At 37.8% G+C, this 26,997-nt stretch overlaps 1 protein-coding gene across 1 annotated transcript; it reads left to right on the top strand.

The window, feature by feature from the left end:
- Positions 1 to 7,690: 7,690 nt before the first annotated feature.
- LOC103442596 (vascular-related unknown protein 1) lies at positions 7,691 to 8,863 on the top strand. Its single transcript, XM_008381403.4, has 3 exons — positions 7,691 to 8,281; positions 8,405 to 8,476; positions 8,588 to 8,863. Exons 1-3 carry the CDS (start codon positions 7,907 to 7,909, stop codon positions 8,723 to 8,725), a joined length of 585 nt encoding a protein of 194 aa, XP_008379625.2. The 5' UTR covers positions 7,691 to 7,906; the 3' UTR covers positions 8,726 to 8,863.
- The last annotated feature ends 18,134 nt before the right edge of the window (positions 8,864 to 26,997 follow it).

Here is a 26,997-nt window from a genome sequence, read left to right as displayed (position 1 = left end):
CGATCTTCCACTCATAACTCCACTCAAGTGGACCTCAAGTCCGCAAGAAGAGGAATATGACAATCATAAATGGCATTAAGTCTGGCTGGAGTCTTCCTACTAAGTGCATCCGCCACTGCACTTGCACAACCAAGGTGATACTCAATTGTGCAATCATAATCACTAAGTAACTCAATCCACCTCCGCTGCCGAAGATTAAGATCTCTCTGAGTAAATAGGTACTAAAGACTCTTATGATCCGTGAAGATCTTACATTTCTCACCATAAAGATAATGTCTCCAAATCTTCAAAGCAAAGATGATAGCCGCTAACTCCAAATCATGAGTAGGGTAATTCTTCTCATGAGGTTTCAACTGTCAAAGCATAAGCAATTACCCTACCATGTTGCATCAATACATAACCCAAACCATTCAAAGAAACCTCACTATAAACTTCAAAATTACGGCTATCATCTGGGAATGCTAAAACAGGTGCATGAGTGAGATAATATTTCAACTGCTGAAAACTTTGCTCATAATTATTATCCCACTCAAACTTAACATCATTTCGAGTCAACCTCGACAATGACAAAGCAATCACTGAAAAATCCTTAACGAACCGTTTATAATAGTCTGCTAGGCCAAGAAAACTCTGTACCTCGATGACGGTTCGAGGTTGCTCCCAATTCTCTACAGCTGCCACTTTCTGAGAATCCATTTGAATGCCTTGAGCAGAAATGACATGTCCCAAAAATGGCACTTGATTCAACTAAAATTCACATATGCTAAATTTGGCATATAACTGGTGTTCCCTCAAACTGCTCAACACCAATTTCAGATGTCTAGCATGCTCAACCTTAGACTTTGTCACATCTCGGCCCGAGGTCCACCACATCCCCAGGCCGCTCCACCACCGTAGCATGATATTGTCCGCTTTGGGCCTCGACCACGCCCTCACGGTTTTGTTTCTGGGAACTCACACGAGAACTTCCTAGTGGGTTACCCATCATGGGATTGCTCTCGCGCGCTACTCGCTTAACTTTGAAGTTTCAATGGAACCCGAAGCCAGTGAGCTCCCAAAAGGCCTCGTGCTAGGTAGGGATGGGAATATACATATAAGGATCACTCATGTGGGCGATGTGGGATCTTACAATCCACCCCCCTTAGGGGCCCGACGTCCTCGTCGACACACACGCGGCCAGGGTTAAACTCTGATACCAAATTATCACATCCTGGCATGGGGTCCACCACATCCCGGGCCCGCTCCACCATCGTAGCACTATATTGTGCACTTTAGGCCCCGACCACGCCCTCATGGTTTTGTTTCTGGGAACTCACACGAGAACTTCCTAGTGGGTCACCCATCATGGGATTGTTCCGCGCGCTACTCGCTTAACTTCGGAGTTTTAATAGAACCCAAAGCCAGTGAGCTCCCAAAAGGCCTCGTGTTAGGTAGGGATGGGAATATACATATAAGGATCACTTCCTTGGGCGATGTGGGATCTTACAGGCTTAGAGTATACCAAAATATCGTCAATGAAGATAATAACAAACATGTCCAAATATAGCTGGAATACTCGATTCTTCAAATTCATAAAAGCTGCTGGTGTATTAGTTAACCCGAATGGCATCACAAGAAACTCATAATGACCTTATCGAGTCCTAAATGCGGTCTTAGGGACATCTTCATTTTTAATCTTTAACTGGTAGTAACCCGACCTCAAGTCAATCTTAGAAAATACACAGGCACCTCTGAGTTGGTCAAATAAATCATCTATATGAGGTAACGGATAACGGTTCTTAATGGTTACCCTATTCAATTGCCTGTAATCAATGCACAACCTTAAAGTTTCATCTTTCTTCCTCACAAATAAGACTGGAGCTCCCCAAGGTGAAGTACTAAGCTGAATAAATCCTTTATCCACTAATTCTTGCAACTGAACTTTCAATTCCCTTAATTCGGCAGGAGCCATTCTATAAAAAGTCAAAGATATAGGATTTGTACCTGGAAGCAGATTAATAACAAACTCCACATCTCTATCTGGCGGCAACCCAGGAAAATCCTCAGGGAATACATCCGAAAAATATATGACCACACGTACATCCTCCACACTACTAGGAGCATCATCATTCAACACCACATGAGCCAAATATCCCTGACAACCTTTCGACAACAATCTTTTGGCTTTCATGGTAGAAATAACACCATGCCTCACCCCCACTAGGCTCTTCTACAAATGTAACTTCAGGTAATCCATGACGATGAAATGTGACTGTCTTTCCATAACAATCTATCTTGGCACGATTATAGTGCAACCAATCAGTGCCCAAAATCACATCAAAATCCATAATATCTAATGGCATAAGATTAGCTGGCATAACAACATCCTCTATCATCACTGGACATCCTGGATATACCCGATCCACAAAACATATATCCCCCTAGGCATAGAAAACTCTAAATCATATCCTAGAGGTGTAAGATGAGGTTGCTTCACTTGAGCAAATGTATGAGAAATAACAGAATGCGTAGCACCACAATCAAAATGACCAAGAATATTTAACGTACCCATGATTAAATCAGGATTGTTTTGAGCATCTTACAGTGACATGTTATGAATACATACATGATTCTGTTGTCGTCCAACACGACCTCTGTTAGCATGAACACCACGTCCCTGTCTCGGCTGACCAGACTGCCTCGAAGATCCTACACTGCTAGCAGCAATCTCTCCCTGCTGGGGCTATCCCCCTTGGTACCACTGAGACCCACCAGCTGAATGTGGTTGATACGACATAGAACCTCCCTGATACTGAGGGTCCTGAGAGTACTGATACTACCTTCAAGTATAAGGAGCGGCGTCGCCCTGATAATGATAGGCGCATCCACGACCAGTTTGAGTATAACCACTAGATCCTGAAGCTTGCTGGGTCGGTGCAAGTAGTAGGAAGGAAGGCTCCTAGGGTCTCTGCTGATACTGAGGGCATTGAACAGCCATGTGACCCATCTATCCACAAGTATAACATCTACCGCTGCCTCTCCTACACTCCCTAAAATGCCTATTATTACACCTGCGGCATAAAGGAGCATCTGAACCACCTGAACTACCAAAGTCTCTCTGCCTCTGAAATCTAGGGCCTCCAGTAAATCTACCACCTCTCATATGCATATTAGAACTCAATCATTCGCTAAAAGAGCTGGAACTGCAACCGCTTCTGTTAAAATTCTAGGTCTTACGAGGTCCCTGAGTTGCTTGCCCATTTCCTTTATCATCTCGCCTCTGGTTCTTATTCTTTTCTTCCTCATCCTCACTTTCACTAGGCATGTTCTTTGAGTCCTCAATCCGTAGTAAAACCTCATAAAACTCATGGTAAGTGACACATGGAGTCGATGTCGCTATAGAATGCCATTTCTTCTTAGTACCCAACCTGAAACGGCGAAGCATCTCGACCGGATTAGCTGCAACCTCCAGATCATATCGAGATAAATCAGTGAACCTCCTATAATACTCATTAGCTGACATATTTCCTTGCTTCAGATGAGTAAACTCTTGTTTCTTACGATCAATGTACTCAGGAGGAATGAACTTTTTTCGAAACAACTCTTTAAATACTCCCCAGTCCGCAATCTCCGCTGGGGTCAACTGGTAAGACTTTTTTCTTCACCAGGATGCAGGTTGCTCCCCTAAAAACTAGGTAGTCGTCTCGACTCACCTATCAGGAGGAAGATTCCCCTGACTCTGCATCACAAGAAAGGTCTTCTCGATATGATTAAGCCATTTTTCCGCTCCCTCATGTCCTTCATTTCGTAAGAAGTGATTCAGCTTCAAATTATACACAATTTCAAGAGGAGTCATCTGAGGAAGACGGAACGCAGACTGAATGGCAGTAACTATAGCTTCCTCTAATTGAGCAATATCAGGGAAACTAGGCTCTGCTGAGTGACGGGGCTCTCTACGAGGCATCATAGTTCTGACATAAGACATCACAAGGATTAGAATATTCAAGAACTATACAGAACTTCTAAACCTAGGCTCTGATACCAAACTGACACACCCCGACCGAGATCAAGGCATGCTGGCCATCACGTGAGGGTGACGTAGCCATGTGCACAGTGTAGAAGTAATAAAGATAAGAAATATACGAATAATTAAAACCGAATCTACTAGAATGCACTACAAAACAATAAGTGATAGGAGTAAGATACAAAAATAAATACTCCTAATCAGAGCATAAAAAGTCCAGGTGCAGTCCAGTAGGACAAGTACTAATTATATAGTACCATAAGATGTCCTACAATTATTTTGATAGGTCAGAACAACCGAAATCCTCAAGGCCACCGACAGCAAGCTTACCTAAAACCTGGAGGGGCTCAAAATAGAAAACGTGAGTGGGCAAAAACAAATATTTTACAAAACCATTTCATTTATCAATATATCTAACCCCTCGCTCTAAAACATGTATAATTTTTCCCAAAATCAAGATATAAGCATATACATAAATATATATATATATATATATATAATTATATCAATTCAAATCATGCTTCACATAATCATATTCATATCAAGATATAACAGAGTAAGCAATTTAGGTAAGAATAATTTCATATAAATATAACATGTTAACCGGAACCCCTATGGTAGTATGTACGGCTAAATTCATAGCTCAAAAGTCAATCTAGCCGAAGTCACTACAATGACCTATACGGCACTATACTGCACAAGAGTAGGAACCAAATGAAAAGCTTTGTACGACAATAATGAGTGTAATATAATCATGCTCAATACTACTCTCACATAATAGCTCGGCGATAAATCGCTAGTCACCTACGAGTCGGAACCACCTAAGATGGTCTGTACGATAGGACTGTGCACCTAAATTGGATCCAATATGAGCATATGGTGCGGGAGGTGACATAATAAACAGGCATGTGTCATAACTCTAGCTAAATCACAATCACCCTAGGTGCAGTTTTATGAGCTCAACATTATTCAATCACATATCGCACCATTGATAATTCACATAACCAAACATAACTCACCTGAGCTTACCTGAGCGTCCATAGCACCACAATTATATATAATGCATCATATACCAATTCATATACGAAATATAAATTCATATGCATGGCATTTAAGGCATACTTTCATTTAAACACATATTTCTGGGAAAATATCAAGTATATAAATATATACTGAAAACCAAAAGCCCACTCACTGGTATGTCAAAGGATCGTAGCCCCCGAGTCGCCCTTGAACACGCTCGTCCTCAGGATAAGTCTCACCTATATGCGAATTAACTATAAAAACATTATTTAAAGCACATAGGCAGAACTAGCTAATAACTTCTCATACAATGCTCAAATGGGGTGTTTGAATATACCAACGTGATCTACACAACTCCATGACCATCCCTATATTTTTAGAATAATTTTCCGACCACCCACGCGCTGCCACGCACTGGTCAAGGCACGGCAATACGCACCCTCACGCGCGGCCACGTGACAGGCATACTGACGGCGTCAGTCAATGCCGTCAGGAATATTCCTTTAAGTCCTAACGGAATCCGTCCAAACTAACTAACGGCGTCAGAATATTTCGTCAGACTTAACGGAATGTTCCATCGTCTCTTACCTCTAAACTCCGACGACCGTCGCCGATACCGGAAAACTGGGAAATTTTTAAACCGTGATATCTCGGCCATTTTTGCACCATTTTTCACGATATTTATACCAAAATGAAGTGCATGGCGAATAGAACAAGTTTATACCTCTTTCAAGCCTTAAAACCACAGGATCTCGTCAGGAAAATTCGAGAAAAACCAGCCAAGCTTCGACCTCTCGATTTCGACGTCCAAAACCACCCAACGAACTTCTCCGAGCCTCTAGAGGGCCTCTCAAGGCTCCATGTGAGCTTAGAATTTCCAAAAACACAAGTTTTTACGTTAGCATGAACAGTGTTCAAATCGAAGATTCTTGGTTCATGAGGTTTTCGAAGGTTTTCATACCTGAAACTGGTATGGATGAGCTCATGGTGAGGAGATGAAGACAATGCAACCAAGCACGATCTTGATCCGTGCGTGAATGGGTGAGTTTGGTGCTCGTCCGTACGAAGAAGGAGGATAGAGAGTGAGTATGAGAGAGAGAGCACGGGAGAGAAGAGAGAGAATGAGGTTTGTGTGTGTGTGTGTGTCCCACGTGGTCACCAACCAACCAAGAACATGACATCCAAGTACCAAAATATGTCACACACATACACTACAATTTCAACGTCTAAGGATAAAACCGTCCCTTCACATCCTCGAGAATAAAATAATACATATCTCCGGGATGGGTTGTGCAAATTGTAAGAGACTTATTGAACACTTAAATAAACACACATTATATGTTTGCTCCCCATATTTTCATTATGTTCCAATTATTCATAATATATATGTCATTCTATTTTCTAGTTTATAATGAAATTATATATCTTTTAAGTATAAACAGACACTTATTTACACGAAATACAATAGATTTACTTAAATCCGCCTAGTTTGCCTAGGTGCCCGTCTAGGCGCTAGGCTCCAATTCACCGCCCAACTAACGTCTAACATCTTTTAGAACCTTATTGTGGATGCAAATTTTCTCCTCCTTGATCTTGGACGATTTTGCACCTACAAAACAACTAGCACCTTAGGTGAAGGCCAAAAGCCTCACGCACCCACGATGAATGGGGGGGACTTTGGCCGAAGAACCTCCGATGCCAAAGTTAGAATTTTAGAGAGAAATAGTGTTTAGAGTATTTGAGATTTTTTGTAAGAGAATTGGAATGATCTTTTGGTGAAAATGGGAATCTATTTATAGGGATAGGGGTGGCCGGCCTAGCTAGGGTTTTTGTGTTTGATTTAGGTTTAATTAGCCAATTTATTTGGCTATTAAACATAAAATGAATGTTTTGGTGGGTTTTGGAATTAATTGGCTAGTTAATTAGGGTAATTAAAAAGGGAAAATAGTAGAAAAGGTGGAGAATAAGATGGTTTACTTTTCTTGATGGGATTGGCCGGCCACTTTAGTAGTTTTAGGTTTGGATGGGTGTTTCAATTGTTAATTAAGGGATTGATTAGGTAATTAATCCCTTAATTAGTCAATTATTATGATTTTAGGAAATATGAAAGGAATAAGTATATTATTTAGCTAATTGATTAGCTAAATAATGAAATGGGAAATATATGAATAAATTAGGTTTTAAGTTGATACCTATTTTGGGCACTTTTGACTTGGTTGAGGGGTAATTGTCTGCTGCTTGCGCTTAGGAATCCCGGTATGCCTCAAGGGTGGTTTTGTCTTCTTTTGTCAAAAATCCACGTGTCGCCTTGTGATTATTTTTGGCTCCACACTTATGTTCAAATGATGATAAAGAAAATAAACAATTCATGTTATGACTTTTGTACGATAAAATAATATCACAATATAGGGCAAGCAAGACTTTCATATTATTAAGGAGCATGAAAGTATCGTAACTAAAATAAAGCATATACTTATAAAATATTGATTCAGCCAATGTAGCCTGCAGTCCAAGTTTTGGGTTGTTAGTTGGCCAGTGATTCATTAATTGGGATTAGTTGAAACCCATGATACCACAAGTCATACAAAGAAAAAGTTGGTTACCATATACTGGTGTGAAATGTGAAAATCCCATTTGATCACAACCACAAAGGTCAACTCCTCCCCCCTCTAATATAATTTGTACTTTTCTCTGCACGTTCTCTCTTATATATCTCTCTCCATCTCTCCCTATTTCTATCCCCATTTCTTACCCTTGGTTTTATGTTGCAACTTTTTCCTTATTCTTTTAATCATCTCTTTCAGTTATATATAAATCTCTCTTTATAGAATCAAAAGGCCCTCATCAGGCAGCATAAATCTAGCAGCTGCCCTCTCTGTCATGGAGAAGTCTTGCAATTCATCGTTGATCAAAGCTGTTACTTCAAAAGAAACCACATACTCATGCACAGAGGAGGAGAGTGGTTGGACTGCTTACTTTGAAGACTTCTCGAACAACAATAATAAAAGAAAAGAAGAAGAAGAAAAACAGGGAGGAGGAGCGCAAAGTTTTGGCTACACCTCTTCTTTGGTTTCTGATGCTGCTTCTGGTGCTGCATGGAAATTAGCTTCCCACAACAATCAAAGCAATGAAGGCTCTATTGGGGTCCCACCCAATAATTTTCCCAGGAAATTAAGCTTCAAGAAAACAAGAACCAAAAAGATTTCTGGTGATGATTTGGAGGACACTGCTAGTTCTCCTGTTAATAGTCCCAAGGTCCCTTTTTTATTTAGAGCCACACATACAAATTAATTGTTCCCTTTTTCTTTTCTTTTTCCAATTTTTGTTAGTTCTTGGGAATTGACTGTTCTTTTGTGGTCTTATTGTTTTTTATATTAGATTGGTGATTTGAGACCAGTTGATATAAATCCCAGAAAGATAGACGATCATCATATGAATATGAATTCTTTGGTACAGTTCTTTTTCTTTCCCTTAATATTTCTTCTATTAATTCTCTCTTGAAAGGAGATTAATTATTTGATTAATTATAATCATTTTGGTTTGGTTCTGATGGTGTTGTAGGGTAATGAGGGGACTAGTGTAGAACATTTTGCAGAGATAGAACAGGCCCATGATGAAAAAAGTAGTGATTGTACGGACTTAAAGAACAAAGGGTTGTGCTTGGTTCCCATGTCCTGGTTGGTGAACTATATTGGTTAATTTCACGCTTTGCAATGAAGAATCTCATCTCTACCTCTCTGCTAGTTGATGCTTCTTCCGTAACTTACTGTATAAAGGAAATATCTGTCCATTAGTGTGTGTATAGTTCTTGTAAGATTTGTGATCATTCTCTCTCTCTCTCTCTCTCTCTCTCTCTCTCTCTCTCTCTCTCTCTCTCTCTCTCTCTATATATATATATATATATATATATATTTATTTATTTATATATTTATATATCTGTGTGTGTGTGTGTGTGTGTGTATACTTTCTTCTATAGTCCAAATTTTTCCCAGATCAATCTTCCATCATGTATATACACTCACATGAACTATATATGGTTATCTCATTGACAATATATAGTACTACACTAGCTAATTTATGCATAGATAAATCTTACCATAGTAAATAACTGGAAAATGCTTTTTGGCTAGTCTTATGTTGCTTGAATAAATCTAGTAGCTAAGGCTGGTAAACAGTTTTATTAATTAACTTGAAAAAACATGTCTCAGACTGGAGGTTTTCAGTTGATGCATCTTAATATCAAGCAACCAAATTTATATATATGACGTAAAACGTATTTATCCTTTGGAAGTTGCTCTCAAAACTAAACCCCAAATTCAGCCGTTTAATTATATAAGTAATAAAAGTAGTACAGGAAAGCGATTGTGGTTTATTAACACAGTCATCCAACAAGGCCTGCCTTTTGAGCCCCCATTGCTAAATTTCTTCTCATCGACTCATCCACTCCCATATATAGATATAGTTACAAAAATAAAATATGATATTTTTTTTGTTCATTGGTACAAAAGACATTACTATTCTAAAAGTCATGTTGAGAAAAATAGAAAGGTTAAAACTCGAGACCAGTAGACTAAAGAAAAGTGCCCTATCAACCAAACAAAACACTACACCACTTGCAAATAAAATATGAAGAAAGGGCATGAGAATATATACAAGCAAAGAGCATAAGAATATCGCAACTAAACCCTAAAGGATGTTAGTTCCTTGTACGCTCGAAAAAAGCATTAAAAATAGCTAAAAATAATTAAATAAAAAGAGGAAAAGTAGATTGATAGGGTTATATATTAATTCATCTCCAACCTCTTGCAGGCCAATTCATGTATAAAAATAACTCAGAAACGGCTGCAATACAAGACCCCTCCATGTGCACGAGCACTAAAAGCAGGTGAGAAGGCATTCGTATATAAGATCTAGCTTGCGTAGTTTTGTTTAGAAACAATATTCACAACAGCTACCTATCTGCTTCCTTTGTGTTTTTCGCAAAAGGGTATCTGAATGAAACCTCATTGATATACGTACGCATTGTTGATTTATTCTTTGAATGTCTAAAAATTAGTGATTGTCTAATATGGCGTTGGGTTTTTTTTTTTTTTTTTGGCAGAGATCCTAAGTTTAGTACGGATGTAACTTAATGCATATCATCATCTCATTCTCTGACAGTTTAAAATTCGGGGTCACGTAATGCTATTTGTATTAGATAAGAAAATATATGGTGGATATGACGGAAAGTATATTTCTTTTTGTTTTCTCATCAACCAAACGACGCATTATTGAATATCGATAGCTTTCTTTATCAACAAGAATGTCATAAGTGGGTATTAAGCGACATTTTTAGATAGACTATAGGGATGCTTGTCACTCTAGTCTAGGAAAAGGTTTGTGGTGCATACACGTCTATCATTGGACGAAAAATTATGAGAATATGAGGATAAAGTCCCACATTAGTGAGGGACCAAACCATGCAAAGGCTTATTATAAGAGTTGGGCTAGTTCCCATATTTTCAATTGGTTTTATGGGGGAACCTCAAATTTCTTCATGGTATCAGAGCAGGTTGTCCTGCATGTAAAACAAAAAGGTCACACGTGCTCCACGTTACCGGTTGTGTTGTCCACATGTTCACCATAAGTGAGGGGACATGTTGAAAATGAATCCAACATTGATGGGAGAAGGAACCTTGCATGGGTTTATAATTAAATTGGGCTAGTTCCCATATTGCCAATTAATTTTATGGTGGAATCTCAACTTTTTCAAAAAATAACTAGTAAGGCTACATGAATTGGAAGAACCATGCATGTATAAATAAACTAGATATACAATGTATTTAAATTGACTTCAGATATAATGTAATATTTTGAATGACTAGCTAGGTGCATTGTAAGACATGATAATAATTCAATTAAACAATTTGATGGTTTTAGAGATTAGCAAAATTATATTTTTTAAAATTGGGTAAGGTAGGTATTGTTTCCTTCCAAAAAAAAAAAAAAAAAAAAAAAAAAAAAAAAAAAAAAAACTTCTAGCTCTTTCGTTAGTTCTACCATACATGATGGCAATGCTACACCATATATATATACTACATGAATATTAAAACGCCAAAAAAAATATATTAAAAAATGAAGTGGCAACAAAAGACCCTAATCAAGTAAATATTCTTTAATTCGTCATCCATAGTTGAAGAAGTTTATAGGCCATACATAGGAAGAATATTGTGGATGATGTGCAACGCTCTCCTTCACAACATATGGCCTACCAATGTATAAAATTATATATGTAATTTATATACAACTATCTATAATTTAATTTGGGCTTAGGTCAGTTGAGTGTGTGTGGCCCTGCCCTTTAGCATATTCACCTCTAATATATTCAAATTGAAGAAAATTGAGATTCCACTAAAAACTAATTGGCAATATAGGGAATAACTGTCACATCTTAACCCAGACCCCCATCACATTCCGTGCTCAACTCCACCGTACCATGATATTGTCTGCTTTGGGCCCCGACCACGCCCTCACGGTTTTATTTATGAGAACTCGCATAAGAACTTCCCAGTGGGTCACCCACCCTGGGATTGCTCTCGTGCGAACTCACTTAACTTCGGAGTTCCTACAGAACCCGAAGCCAGTGAGCTCCCAAAATGCCTCGTGCTAGGTAGAGATGGGAATATACATATAAGGCTTACAAGATCTACTCCACTGAGTGATGTGGGATGTTACAATCCACCCCTCTTAGGAGCCCGACGTCCTCGTCGGCACACTTCCGGCCAGGGATTGGCTCTGATACCAAATTGTCACATCCCAGGCTCGACTCCGCTGTAGCACGATATTATCCGCTTTGGGTCCCAACCACACCCTCACAGTTTTGTTTCTGGGAACTCACACGAGAACTTCCTAGTGGGTCACCCATCTTAGGACTGCTCTCGCGCGAACTTGCTTAACTTCGAAGTTCCGATGGAACCCAAACTAGTGAGCTCCCAAAAGGCCTCGTGCTAGGTAAAGATGAGAATATACATATAAGGCTTACAAGATCCACTCCCCTGGGCGATGTGGGATGTTACAGTAGCCTAACCTCTTAAGCCTTTGCGAGGTTTTTCCTTTCACCAATGTGAGACTCTTTTACCTCACATTCTCACACAAATCCATCATATAATTAATTGCGGACTTCACGCCTATGATTTTTTGTTAAAAAAATAAAATAATTTAAACTAAATTCATCTAAATTACAGAAAAATAGATTCAAATTTAAATGCATAAGTGAATGCATACTATTCGAGCAAACTTGGCTAACACTCAGTTTTCAATCACATGTGATTAATTTAGCTATGTGTGTATAAAGTTTACCAAGTCATAATTATGAATATGACGTGATACCGAGTGCCTAGGTGCTACTTTACGATCTTGTTCTCCAATCTCTCAAAGACACGAAAGATCAAAGCATAGTGCTTTGCTATTTGGGAACCCTCTAATATTTTCATTTGTTTACGTTTAATTGCAGCCAATTCATCACAGATTTAAAATAGGGAATGGGATCAGCATTAGCGTCCAATCCAAAAGACAATTATCTTCAGTTTGTGTATCAACAATTTTTGGCGAACCATTCTGGGTTTAATTAAATTGATTAGCATGCAATCAAAGTTAGGTAATCAATCACATAGTACTTAACGACCACTAATAATGTGATTTCAACTTGTGGAGTGGTAGATTAAAGGTCTAATTCAGTTTATCAATCACTGTCGGCTTAAGAGGATGACATGCATGCATATATGCCTTCTAAAAGACTTATTCTTTCACCACTTTGGATTGCCATTTTCACTCTTTTATCTAAAAGGATGGTTTTCAGAGTTTGCCTGCAAATAGACGTAGTTATCCATTAATTGCAAAGTGTTGTTCAAGTAGGTTTCTTTTTCAACTCATGCATATGGTAATCCCTTAGCTAGTAGGGTCGTGTTCGTAAAGTCTCGTCTTCATGGCTGTTGATGTTTTTGAATTCATATGCTTAAAGCTTTTTGCCTTGACTCTTTTGGGTAATATTATTATTTTTGTTCTTTGAGCGTCAAGGGTTCCTTATTTATTTCTGGTGCGTTAGTTAGTTGTGACGTTTTTATTCATGCAGGTGCTTTTGGATGCACATTACTGGAGAAGATTTAAATGCATGCTCTCCAATTATACATGTGAAATTTTCTCTATTTGTTAAATTCGAATTTCATGTAATATATGCTACGATTAGAAAAAGAAAAATGGGAAGAGACAGATGAAGGGTAAAGCATAAAAAGCGGATATATATAAATATAGGGAAATATTATTGGCATTCTAAAAATCTCATTTTACACTACTCACAAGTGTATTTTTCTTTCATAATATAGAAAGTTTGGAGTGTAGAATGAGATTTTTGGAGTGCTAATAACAATTCCCTAAATATAAACACTTCCTCAATCTTCTCATTCTTTTTCTTTCTATCATATTTTTCATGATTTTTTGTTTGTGTAGTATTTGAAGGAGGATATTCCACTTTTGAACATCTTCTAATAATATAGATATTTACAATATATCTTCCTAGTGTTAGTACTGGTTTGGTACTGATGTGCTTTTATAAAAAGTGATTATCAAAAAACAGCTTATTTTCACAGTTTTTGGTGAAAAAAAAAAACTGAAAATGTGAAGCAGCAAAAATGAGCTTATTTTCACAGCACAACAGAAGCAGTTTTTTTTCAAAATACAGCAATACCAAACCAGCCCTTAGAATGACTCGGTGCAGCTCCCACTATATTTTGATAAAAGGTTCCATATTTAAAATCTCACATTAAAAATATGTATGATTTACTAAAGTAGATATGTCAAAATACAAGTGATATTCTTGTCTAAACTACACTAAGGAGAGAGGAAATGTTTGAACTAAGAATGTGATGAGTTAAAAAAGCAAAAATTATAACTATTAGGATAATTCACCACTTGTTAAGTTGCCGAAATGTTTAATGAAGTGTTATGTATTGACATGGGTAGGTTAACTCTTTCTTCCTTTCTTCCCTTCTTTCTTTTGGGTCAGTAATTTAATTAGATTATCCCATATCAGAGCAGTGTGACTGTGTGACTAAAGAAGGAATGCAAATATTAGAAGAACAATCTTATTTAATATAGATAAAAGTACTTTACAACAGTAATGCTAGGTAAATCAAATTTTTAAACCAAATTATAAACTAAATTATAGGTCACCAATAAGAAATAAACACGTTAATCAACACTTAAGTAATAATTCAATCATCAACAATCACATTATTGGATTTATAATTTTTTTTTTTTTAATTTGGCCTCCCTAAAAAAACATTACCCTTTTACAAAAGCAACAATTTATTCTATGGAAGAACGAGATGTTGTATGACATAGACCAACGTATAAGATGGTTATTCCTTTTCTGTACTGCGTGATTTTAGGGCATGTCTAATTGTCTATTGTCTTTTGATGTATGTATGGTCAAAGACTATTTAAAGAAGAAGAACAATTCTACTTCAAAAAACAAGCAGGACCCACCCCGTGCTGAAGTTTATCATTCATTGAATTAAAAAGGCAATTAGCCATGTGCTACCATGCCTTGTCAAAATTTTCGTCCATATATTCAATTGATCATTTCACCAGTGTGACTTGTAATTTGGTTTTTGCATTAGAAAACATATATATGATTCCAAAACCTAATATGGTAAATACATTACCCGTGATGAGAAAATAATGAGGGCCATTTAGGTCCCGTGACAAAATATAAAGAGAAATCAAGATACGTTGAAGAAAGAAATGAAAAAAATAAGTCCAACTTGAAGGTAGCATAAGAGTTCGTTGAGAAGTGTTTTTAAATAACTGAAAACGCTTTTAGAAAGCAAAAAAATTTGAAATCAATCCTTAGTAAAAATGCAAGTTAATCTTGGAAAAACACTTAAAGTGCTTTTGGAACCTGAAAATATTTGCTCTAAAAGTGTTTTCAGTCATTTAAAAGCAATTCTCAAGTAACCCCTAACTTATTAATGAAACTTATCATATTCAATCTCCTTCCAAAATGAGACAATTAGAAGGGTGAAATTTCCTCCAGGTCTAATTCCCTTCTAATTCTTCCAAATAAATAATTACTTTTACCTTCAATGCACCTTGAATATTATGATTTATCTATTTTAATCCAATCCTAAACACCAACGAAGCATTTTCTTTTTCTCAGCATGAGAATGAAAAAAAATGCAATCTACATTTTTTTGGGGTGTACGATTTCATATATTCCTCGTGAATATAATAGTGTGGCTTATTGCCTCACTAAATTAAGTTTGATAGGAGGCGCTTCACTTAGTTGGTTTGAAGAACCCCCTGATGCTATCAAGGCGCTTCTCAACCATGATATGTATGCTCCTTAAGTTTTCTTCAATAAATTTATCATATTTATTTCAAAAATTGTCCGAAGGGTCTACTTTTCATTCTCACAAACTAAACATTGAATAGCTCAGCAAGATTTCCCTTTGCCGGCCCTAAAACAACCATTCTATTGTAAGCTAATATTAAACTAGAATATTTATGAGCATATAATCTGATTACCTAATTTCGTATCTTTGCAACCATATAACTAATACTAATATTTGCGTTTCTGTATAAATAAGTGTAAACTGTAGTCTACATTCATTCATTTTCCACTCAATAACTAAGACGTAATTAAATAATATTAATTGTACTTGTGACGTGATGATTCGTGAATGAGAGCAATGTAGTCGCAGGTGTGGTTCTTCCGCCTCATAAGCAATTATATATTTCAATATATATGTCGTTAGTCAACAACCTAAGCTATATCTATAACATGTAAGTTTTCCTTATTTTCTTGATTTAAAAACAAGAAATCTAGTAGTACAACGAATTTTAAAGCTTCATGTTCCGGAACGCCGGCGTTAATTAAAAAAGGACAAGAAAAAATGTTCATTGTATTTGTTATTAGAACCTGCGTCAGACCTAGAACAAAATTGGACACTGCTGGTGAGATTATATATTTTTGTTAAGCTTCTGACTTGTCAAGTTGTTCTGTCGATCCTGTATATTTTGTTTAAGCTTCAGACTCTTGGTGGTGGCACTTTCTAACAGCGTCCTGATGACTTTACTGTAGTTCTTCTTTATTGACGTTTAACCTCGTCGTTAACCAGCACCCAAAAAAAGAACAACAAAAAAAACTCTAACAAGATACGAATCTCTTGATGTCTGTCTTTAGCGTCCACGTGTAGTTACTTCTCTCCTCAGATCTTTTGGTGGTTTTGCTAGAAATTTCTAAATCTATGATTCGAAAAGTACTTATCATCCGATAGAATATGAAGTTCCAACAAATCCAATTCGCACGTGCCACACTTTTTGGGTATTGTTGGAGCCAAATATGCATACCATAGAAAACACAAGAGTTCGCAAGTTCGGCTGCTTGCGAGAAATCAAACAATAATGATCAGTCTCAGCAAAGTCGGCAAAAATTGTCTACCTTTTTAGAGTACAATAGGATGTGGTGGTATTGTTGGGCCGTTTGAACAACTTAACCTGATCAAAGATGTTGAGTTCATGACAGGACTTTTGAGGTACATGTATTTCAATCCGCCCCAAAGTACATCAACATGTGGTGGCATCACTAGTTCGTTTAGCATCAGCATGTGGTGGCATCGCTAGTTTGTTTAAGCAACTTAATCTAATCAGAGTTGTTGAGTTTATGACCGAACTTATGAGGTATGCGTATTCCGATCGGTCTTACTTTGGCCCTAAAAAATAATAATTCTGAAGAAGTTGAGGCTCCACCATAAAACCAAGGCAATATGGAGAGTAGTTCTCTTAACATTCTTGTATGAGCTGAAGGATATGTGAGAAAAATAAACCCTAGTAATCTTGTAGAGGAAGAAAGAAAGCTCAATTGTATTTCTCTAATCTTCAGTTTTTACATACACCGACTTAACAGAAAAGGAAAAGAATATAAAGCCTATTTATACCACATATCAAAAGTAGCTTATCTCTAAAGCTAGTGCTAACGTGGCAATTGCCTTATGTGGCACATGTATATCCAATACCCCCCCTCAATCTTAGCTGGGATACCCCAGATTAAGATTGTTACAATGTCGAAGAAAATCGGGGCCATGTAAAGCCTTGGTAAGAATATCTGCGATTTGGTCTTGGGTAGGCACATACTGCACATCCATATCTCCTTTTTGAACACGCTCTCGGACAAAGTGAAAATCTGTTTCTAAATGCTTGATCCGTGAGTGATGAATAGGATTCAAGCTCAATGCAATGGCAGATTGATTATCACACAGCAAAAGAGGTGGATTGGAAACAATAGCACACAAATCACACAATATCAACCGAATCCATGCAATATCAGCAGCAGCATGTGCAAGAGCTTTATATTCTGCTTCGGTGGAACTGCGAGAAACAGAACTTTGTTTCTTGGATTGCCAGGAGATGGGATTGGCACCAAGATAGACCACATAACCTGTGATAGACCGTCTGGTATTAACATCAGCAGCCCAATCAGAGTCATTATAACCTCTGATATCAATCCCACTACCAGAAGTAAAAGTCAATCCACATTTCATTGTGCCTTGTAAAAAACGAATAATTCGCTTTACCAAACCAAGATGAACATCAGTAGGAGCATGCATAAATTGACACACAGTATTAACCGCAAAAGCAATATCGGGCCTTGTAAAAGTTAGATATTGCAATGAACCAACAAGGCTTCTGTACAAAGTAGGGTCTGTCAACAATTCCCCTTCAGCAACCAAAACAGAGCTATGAGGCTTGCAAGGAGTAGCACATGATTTACAATTATCCATGCCTGCTTTATGAATCAAGTCCTTAATATACTTCTCCTGATGAACAAACATATCACCATTGGACTTGTATTGGATTTGCAAACCCAAAAAATATGTTAATTGACCCATGTCCGTGAGAGAAAAAACACCAGCAAGATCATCAATAACAGATTGAATTAAAGTAGTATTGGAGCCTGTAAGGATTATATCATCGACATAGAGAAGTAGTATAACCACATTAGTACCCACTTGTTTAACAAAAAGACTGGAATCTGAGGAAGAAGTATGAAAACCCACGGCTGCCAAATAACCTGTAAATTTAGCATTCCATGCTCGGGGAGCTTGCTTAAGCCCATACAAGGACTTAACCAACTTACACACATGTGTTGGGCACTGAAGATTGACAAACCCTGGAGGTTGCTTCATGTACACCTCCTCATTTAACTCTCCATGTAAAAAGGCGTTTTTCACATCAAGTTGTCGGAGAGACCATTTATAAGTTGTAGCCAATGCAAGAATCATCCGTACAGTTGTGTGCCGAACCACAGGACTAAAGGTCTCTGTATAATCCAAGCCTTTTTCTTGACTAAAACCCTGAGCAACAAGTCGAGCTTTATACCGAGAAATAGTCCCATCAGGATTCCTCTTGATTTTATACACCCACTTACATCCAATGATGTTTTTATCAGAAGGAGAAGGAACTAGAAGCCATGTACCTTGGGTTTGAAGTGCATCATATTCATCTTGCATCGCAGATTGCCATTGAGGCAATTGAGAAGCAAGTTTAAAAGTTGCAGGTTCAACAGAATCTGTAATATCGGCAATGAAGGTGAATCCACCAGAAAAATGAGTGTCTTCATGTAAGGTTAGTGAGTGAACTTCAGGAAATGTTGCTGAAAGGGCAGAATAATCCCTTCTTGTTATAGCACCAGTTTTGAGTCTCGTTTGAATTCCCTGAGGAATAGAAGAACTAGACTGAGACAAATCAGCCTCCAGTTGAAGGGAATCAGGCACAGGTAACATAGAAAAAGACTGAGAAGCAACTGAACTGGAGCTGATAGGATGATTTTGAGCACCAGCAACAATATGAGGATAAGATGTTGACTCCAAGCCATGTGGACTTAATGAAGAGGACAGAAAGACATTATGTGGTTAAACTACAATAGGGCGTGAAAGATTAGAAGTGGAAGACACACCAGTATCAGAACACCTTGTATCAGAAAGAGTGGTGGCAAAAGGAAAGCAATTCTCATCATGTAGAACATGTCGAGAAAGAAAGAACTTGTGTGTCAACCTGTTAAAGCAAATAGCTCCTTTATAACCAGAAAAGTAACCTAGAAAAACACATTGAGTGGATCTTGGTTGGAGCTTGTGATCATTGTATGGCCGGAAATAAGGATAAATGGCTGAGCCAAAGACTTTTAAAGATGAAATCTCTGGTAAAGTGTGAAACAACCTCTGAAAAGGTGAAACCATACCAATAGTCTTGCTAGGCATTCGATTTATTAAAAACACCGCATGTGCCACAGCATGATACCAAAACTTATGGGGAAGACTAGCAGCTGTCAACAAAGTAATAACAGTTTCTATGATGTGTCGATGATTTCTTTCCACTAAACCATTCTGCTGTGGTGTATATAGACAAGAAAGAAAATGAACAATACCATGATTAGCAAGATAATCCTTAAATGCAGTGCTCAGAAATTCTCCTCCTCCATCAGATTGTAACACCTTAATCTTTGTGTTAAATTGATTCTCAACATAGGCAAAAAACTTGACAAATGTACCAAAAACCTCTGATTTATTCATTAATGGAAAGAGCCATACAAACCGAGTTGCTTCATCTACAAAGGACACATAATATCTGAAGCCTTCTATAGATGCTATTGGTGAAGGACCCCAAACGTCACTGTGAATCTTATGAAAAGGAATCTCAACTCTATCTAGTCGTTCAACAAATGGTAATCTACTCATTTTACCACTAAAACAATGAGAACAAGGTTGATCCGGTACATCATGACTAAAAGAAATATTTGAACTCCTAAGCATAGCTGTCAAGACATCATTAGAAGGATGTCCAAGTCTGTGATGCCACAAAGATGACTTAACTGCCTTGCCAACAAATGCAGAACAAGAAGAAGCTTCTGGAGGCAACACCTTGGGAAATAGATGGACAGGAATGCGAAAAAGCTCACGATTGTTACTCTTTCCTTGGTAAAGAATCAGCCCCGTTGCTTTGTCCTGCACATAGAACTGAGTATCATCACAAATAAACCAACTGTGATTGTCTTTACATAACTGCTGAACAGACAACAAATTAACTGTTAACATCGGCACATGCAAGACATTTCGAAGACATAAAGTATGTGAAGATGTAGGTAAGAAGCCAGTGCCAATGTGATTAACAGTTAAACCATCACCATTGCCAACAACAATTCGTTTGTCTCCAGTATAAGGAATAGCTGTATCTAACAGATTAACATTGGGACTCATGTGATGTGAGGCACCAGTGTCAAGAATCCAAGAACCATTACCAGAAGAAGTTTGTGCAGTCAAAGCAGGTATATCAGATGAAACATCATGATCTTGAGAACTAGATAAAATAAGAGAAGACTGGCCTTGATTTACAAAAGCTTGAAAATCTGGAGGAACTTGTGGAGTAGTGAAAGAAACCCCTTGATAACCAGAAAGATCAGGAAACTGAACTGGAGGTGGAACACCAGGATACTGGAACTGAGAAGGATAATCTTGAAAGGCATAGTTGGCACTGAGGGAAGGAGGAGGAGGAGCCCCTTGGTAAGCATAGTTACCCCTGTGTCGACAATCAATGGCAATATGGCCCCTCTTACCACAAATCTGACATTCTTGCACAACCGGAGTAGTTTCATTTATGTACAGACAAGTCACTACCGTATGTCCTTTCCTTGAACAAATCTGACATTCAGGAACTATATTCGGTCTAGTGGAAGTGTTACCTGACCAGTAATTACCAGATCGATTACCATTGAACTTAGGTCGATAGCCACCGTTCCCTTTGCCTCTGTAACCATTTCCTCCAGAGGAATTGCCATAGTTATGACCAGAAGAATTATAACCACTATGACCAGACTGAGTACCATAGGTATTACCAAAAGAAGTATGGCCATTATTATTACCAAAAGACCTAGGTCCCTGATTACCAAAATTATTTCTAGGCCCACTAAAAACATTAGCATTATGAGGAGGAAACTGCTGACAAGTCTGAGAAGTTGAGCCACCTGAATTAGAGGAATCAGGAGCAACAAGACCAAAGCCAAAATTGGATGACTGTGGCACCGTAGAATCAGAACCAGTAGAAGGACTGGATGCATGTGAAACTGATTGATAAGCAGAATTACCACCAGAAGAAAATGGAACAGAACCATTACCATACAGAGCTGCCATACTGTGAACAAGAGACTGCATCCTAGCTTCTATAATCTTTTCAGCCCCTAAGAGTTGAGCCCTGAATTCTTTCAACGAGATAGGTGTATCTCTGGCCAATACCACATTTCTGATCGTATCAAAGTCAGCAGGTAAACCAGTCAATGCAGCAATAACCAAATCATTGTCTGTAATCTTCTCACCAGCTGCAATAAGTTTGTCTTTAATTGTCTTTAACCTCAACAAAAACTTATCAACATTATCACTTCCTTTCTGAATAGTGTGTAACTCAGCTTTCAAATGATTCACAGTAGCACTCGAGACAAACATATATCTATCTTGTAAGGCAGTCCAAGCTTCATGAGTAGTTTTACAACCAACAACATATTCCATGGCATCATCACTCAAAGTGGCAATAAGAAGACTCAAAAGAGCCATATCAGTTTGAACCCAAGCTTTATATGCAGTACTAATTTCATTGGTAACCCCTAATTCAGGAGTAATAAGAAATTTGGGAGGACAAACTGATTCACCAGTAAAATGATCAAACAAATCATACCCACGAAGAACAGAACAGAATTGAAAGTTCCACTTGATGAAATTGTCATCATTCAACTTAATAGTCAACATTCCCAAAAGATTTTCAAGTTTAACCGAGTCAGGCATCATGCGTGAGTACAAATTGACACCACACAGAAATGGGAACAGAAAAACCCAGAGAAATCTTCTTCCAAAACACAGAATTCAACAACAAGAATCTACAATCTTGATGAACAATTGGTTATCGACCTTAGTTCATGAACTAATATGAAATTAATTGGCATCGGCCTTCAAGAAAACAGTCAAATCTTCTTCCAAACACAGAATTTAACAACAAGAATCTACAATCTTGATGAACAATTGGTTATCGACCTTAGTTCATCAACCAATATGAAATTAATTGGCATCGGCCTTCAACACAGATGAATCCAAGAAATTCGAAGAAAAAAAAAATTCCCAAATTTTCTTCACAACAGAAATCTTAAATCGAGAGAAAGAATCAAGAAAATCTCACGGAACAGCGGAAAGAACACACCCAGAATCAATCGCGCAAGCATATCTGGCTCTGGATACCATCTTAACATTCTTGTATGAGCTGAAGGATCTGTGAGAAAAATAAACCCTAGTAATCTTGTAGAGGAAGAAAGAAAGCTCAATTGTATTTCTCTAATCTTCAGTTTTTACATACACCGACTTAACAGAAAAGGAAAAGAATATAAAGCCTATTTATACCACATATCAAAAGTAGCTTATCTCTAAAGCTAGTGCTAACGTGGCAATTGCCTTATGTGGCACATGTATATCCAATAAGTTCAACATCCTATAAGTCCTTAATAAGTTTTTCCTTTCACCGATGTGAGACTTTTTTATCTTCACATTCTCACATGTCCTATAGGTATATTTTAAGCTTTAAAAGTGATGACAAAACTTGAAGAAGGCAAGGGAGGATTGGGATGGTTTTGTTGGATATCTCAAGGAAGAAGGTGAAGTTCATGCATGTTTTATCATCTACCTTAAATACATTCACATAGATTACGGAATATCAGGCTTTGCTTGGTGCAATTTATCTTGTCGATCAAACATTTTTCTTGTTAAAATTAACTAGCAACTTTGTTTATTTAATTTTGATGAATGCCATCAAACTTGCGCGCCTTCAGCAAATACATCACTATATTGCATCCACAAAGTGAAATAGTAAAGAGTTTGTAACAACATTACATAATAGCTAAATCCTCAAAAAACATATGGTAAATAAATTGTCGAATATCATCATCGATAGCCGTCTTAATGAATTTATATACCACTCATTTAAGTGACAAATTAAGGAACCCCTTTATCCAAACGGTAAAATTTTGCTTCACCAATTTATAGATGATCTCATTTATTATGGTCTAATCATATTCTTTTTTATCACTTATAAAGTATTTATTTAGAAATTCCAACCAATCCAAGGCATCGATTTCGGGTTCTTTAGGCTTCAAGAGAGTGAGTGAAATTGTTGTAAGGACAAAAAAACACTATGATTGCAGTTACACCACAACAGATTTTGAGACCTCTGCGATGTTTTTTTGTTTCTGTATTCCTGATTTATCCATCAGGTTAGTCTAGTTGGTTTTTTTTTTATCTGTCATGCTTGGTTTTGTGAGAAAATGGAGCCTTAGTAAGCTTAGATTACCGGCTTAATTTCGATTTCTATAGGGAAATGATGATTAGAGGCAATGGAGATCATAATATTGATTAAAATCATATGTAGGAGGTAAGCATAGGGAAGGGTTGTGTTAAAGTTCTTGTATAAATGCTGTCTTTGTTTCCTTGTAGGAAATGAAAGATGAATGCCAAATCTGGTTCTCTCGGACGATGACAATATAGGAGGCCTATAAACTAAACTAAAAGATTTTGGTATGATTTGGGCCAGGCTTTATATCGTTTTTACCTAAAAGAATTATAGTTGAAACCAACAAGGCCCAAACCCAAAATATTGATAACTCATAAGTCAAAATACTTCTTGTTCGCATGGGATTTGGAGTTGAGTTGGTGTAATTTAGTCACTGCAAATCATAAGCATTTTGAGGTAGCCTTTATGTTCATTTAGGCCGTTTTGGTTCCCATTTTTCTGGGGAGTTTGATCCGACTTGTAATTCAAATTCCTATGAAAATTAAAAGAGAGTACGATATTCATTAGGAAAATAAAAATACGTATAAAGAGTAGGATGTATATTTATTGTGGCATTGTGTCGGAGTTTTTAGCTCGATTGAAGAAAAAATAGTATTGTGCACTAGTGTGTTACATAATTAGTAATTACATGATCCTCCTCTAATAATAATCAGCACACATATCAGGGGTTCTTCCAACCATAGCAACTCATGATCCCCAATACATTGTTGGGTATTACTTGCGAAATTGAGTAATTTACTTTCCTTATCTGCAAATCATGCTCTTACATAATATCTCTTAAGGAAATCCCCTCATCAAAAAAAAAAAAAAAAAAAAAAAAAAAAAAAAAGTGTCACTTAATACTACTGCTAGTGGTAGTCCTCTTCACTTATAAATAAGAAATCTTAAATTCAATTCTCACCAAGAGCGAATTTGACCCACATTATTGCTATCTCATTATGAGACTAAGCTCACCCCCTTCCCCTAGTGTAAATAATATCGTTTGTTAAAAACAAAAAATGTACCAATAGCACTAGTAATAGATGGGTACATAAGTCATGTGATAGTGATTCATGGTACGAATTTGATATATGTACCATGAATGATAAAATAAGCGATGAATAATCTCGTTAAAAAAAAGAGAAGATAATCTTGTTGATTATTAATATTTTTTTTTTTTTGAAGAAAATCAATATCATTAACTGAGAACCATTACACCATTTCTTGGATGAGGAGATCAAAAATAACACTCAGAGGTTCCTCGATCCAGACTACTCGAGTTCCACTAGACACTACTACCTTTGCCAAGCAATGGGCAATACCATTATTATTCCTAGAAATATAAATAAACTTTGAAGCAGTAAAAGAAGCTACACTAAATATAATATATCCCGCCAGCAAGTCCATAGCTGAAGCCCTATCCACACAAAAGTTAACAATGGACATTGCTTGAAACGAATCACTTTTGACTTGGACCTTCTGAAAACCAAGCTGTTGAGCCAAATCCACCCTATGTTTTATTGCTAGCAATTCTACCAGAAGAGCCAAGGAAACATTGGGCAAAAAACATGTCATTGTAGCCACAAAACCACCATGTGCATCACAGACCACAACTCCAGTTCCACCCACTCGTGCTTGCAACTTGGTAGCGCCATCCACTACACGCACCCAGTTATCCGCCATCTCCCAGTCCATCAAACTACCACCAGCCCACTGCCCAGCTCCCGTCACCAGTTGTTGTACCGCACGAGCACGATCATCCACCACCTGGAATTCCTGCATCCATGCCACAGCTATTTGGGCCATCAAACTAGGTGGCTCATTCTTACCATTCCAAATATGATCATTCCTCGCTTGCCAAATATGCCAGACCAGCATGCATATAAAGTCAAATATAGATTGCTTAGTTTGTAGTACCCATAAAAACCACTCCTTAGCCGAACTACAAGGAACAAAATCAGCGAGAAAGCTACATAGGGTCGCAAACCGCATTACTCTAGCAAAATGACACTCATTGAGAACATGTACCTCCTACTCTGAGGCTCCATTATAGAAAACACATGTCAAGTCCGATGATACTCATTTCTTCGATAAGTTCTCCTTTGTCAGGAAAAAATGTTGACAAGCTATCCACACCATATTCCGCACTTTCGGCGGGACTTTGGCCTTCCAAATAGCCTTTCATAAAGGAGTAAACGGATTTCCTCCAGAAGCCGAAGAAGATGCACTTAGTGCCGGTGTCTTAATGGAGTCCCAAGCAACCCAATACGCATTCTTAACAGTGAAAATACCCCGATCATTAAAGTGCCAGATTAGCTTATCGGCGGAAGCCAAAAACTAAGAGGCAAAGCACGAATAAGTTCCATGTCTTCCTCCTCAAAAAGCTCATTCAGCACCGTGTCATTCCACATCTTCCTATCCACATCAATGAGCTCACAAACCCGCAACTCCTCTTGAGAGGAAGGCGGCAACGTTATGGGACGGAAAGTAGACGGTCGAGGCACGCATCTATCTTTCGAGACTTGCACCAATGCTCTATCCCCAATCAACCATCGCGTACCTTTCTCCAACACCACTATAGCTTTAAGAATACTAGACCAACAATAGGAAGAAGACGACGACACCGACGCATCCCAAAAGGAAGTATTGGGAAAATACTTAGCTTTCAACAATCTTGCCGTTAAGGAATCAGGGAATTGGGCAATTCGCCAACCTTGTTTTGCTAACACCGCCAAATTAAAAGCATAAAGATTCCGGAAACCCATACCACCTTCCGGTTTTGCATTGCACAATTTATCCCATGATTTCCAATGGATCTTCCTGGAATCCGGATCACTCCCCCACCAAAACACAAGCCATTAGCTGATGTAACTTCTCACAAAAAGTCTTCAAAAACAAAAAACAATTCATAACATACGAAGGTAACGCTTGAGCCACCACTTTTACAAGCAATTCACACCCGCTCCACTTAAACATTTCCCTTTCCATCCACTCAACCGCTTATGAACCCGTTCCTTTATATAAGAGAAGGTTTGTCATTTATTCTTCCCCACAAACGTAGGAAGACCCAAATAACGCTTATGCCGATCCACCAACTATACTCCTAGGAAGCTAGCAAGCCTTTGTTGCTCTTGAACCCCCACATTCGCACTGAAAGCAATGCTAATTTTCCCCAAGTTTACTTCCTGCCCAAACGCTTGGAAGAACACATCCAAAATATGTTGAACCTCGGCACATTCATCCAAATTAGCCAAACAAGAAACTATCATCAGCAAACAATAAATGATGGATACTTGGCGCTCATTCACAAATGCGAATCCCACTAAGAGCGACCGTCTGCTCCTTATGCGCAATGAGTGCTAAGTAACAAACCCTCAATGCACAAAAGGAATAAGTAAGGCAATAACAGATCCTCTTGACAGAGATCTTGGGACGGCTGCACATACCTACAAGCATCACTACTGACCAAAAACAAGTATGACACAGACGTCACACACATCATCACCACTGACACCCACCTACTGTCAAACCCCAACCTCAGCATCATAGCTTCCAAAAAAAAGCCCACTTCAGCCTAT

This window comes from Malus domestica, chromosome 09, assembly GCF_042453785.1.
Source record: "Malus domestica chromosome 09, GDT2T_hap1".
NCBI classification, from domain to species: domain Eukaryota; kingdom Viridiplantae; phylum Streptophyta; class Magnoliopsida; order Rosales; family Rosaceae; genus Malus; species Malus domestica.
Note: the sequence above shows the minus strand (reverse complement) of the source record. Positions and strands in the feature narration are given on the sequence as shown.

What these genes read in the sequence shown, in the direction of transcription:
- LOC103442596 (XM_008381403.4), top strand. Translation starts at nt 7,907, where the DNA reads ATGGAGAAGTCTTGCAATTCATCGTTGATCAAAGCTGTTACTTCAAAA. An exon ending in CTCCTGTTAATAGTCCCAAG is followed by an intron (nt 8,282 to 8,404) that starts GTCCCTTTTTTA and finishes TTTTTATATTAG; the next exon opens with ATTGGTGATTTGAGACCAGT. An exon ending in ATATGAATATGAATTCTTTG is followed by an intron (nt 8,477 to 8,587) that starts GTACAGTTCTTT and finishes ATGGTGTTGTAG; the next exon opens with GGTAATGAGGGGACTAGTGT.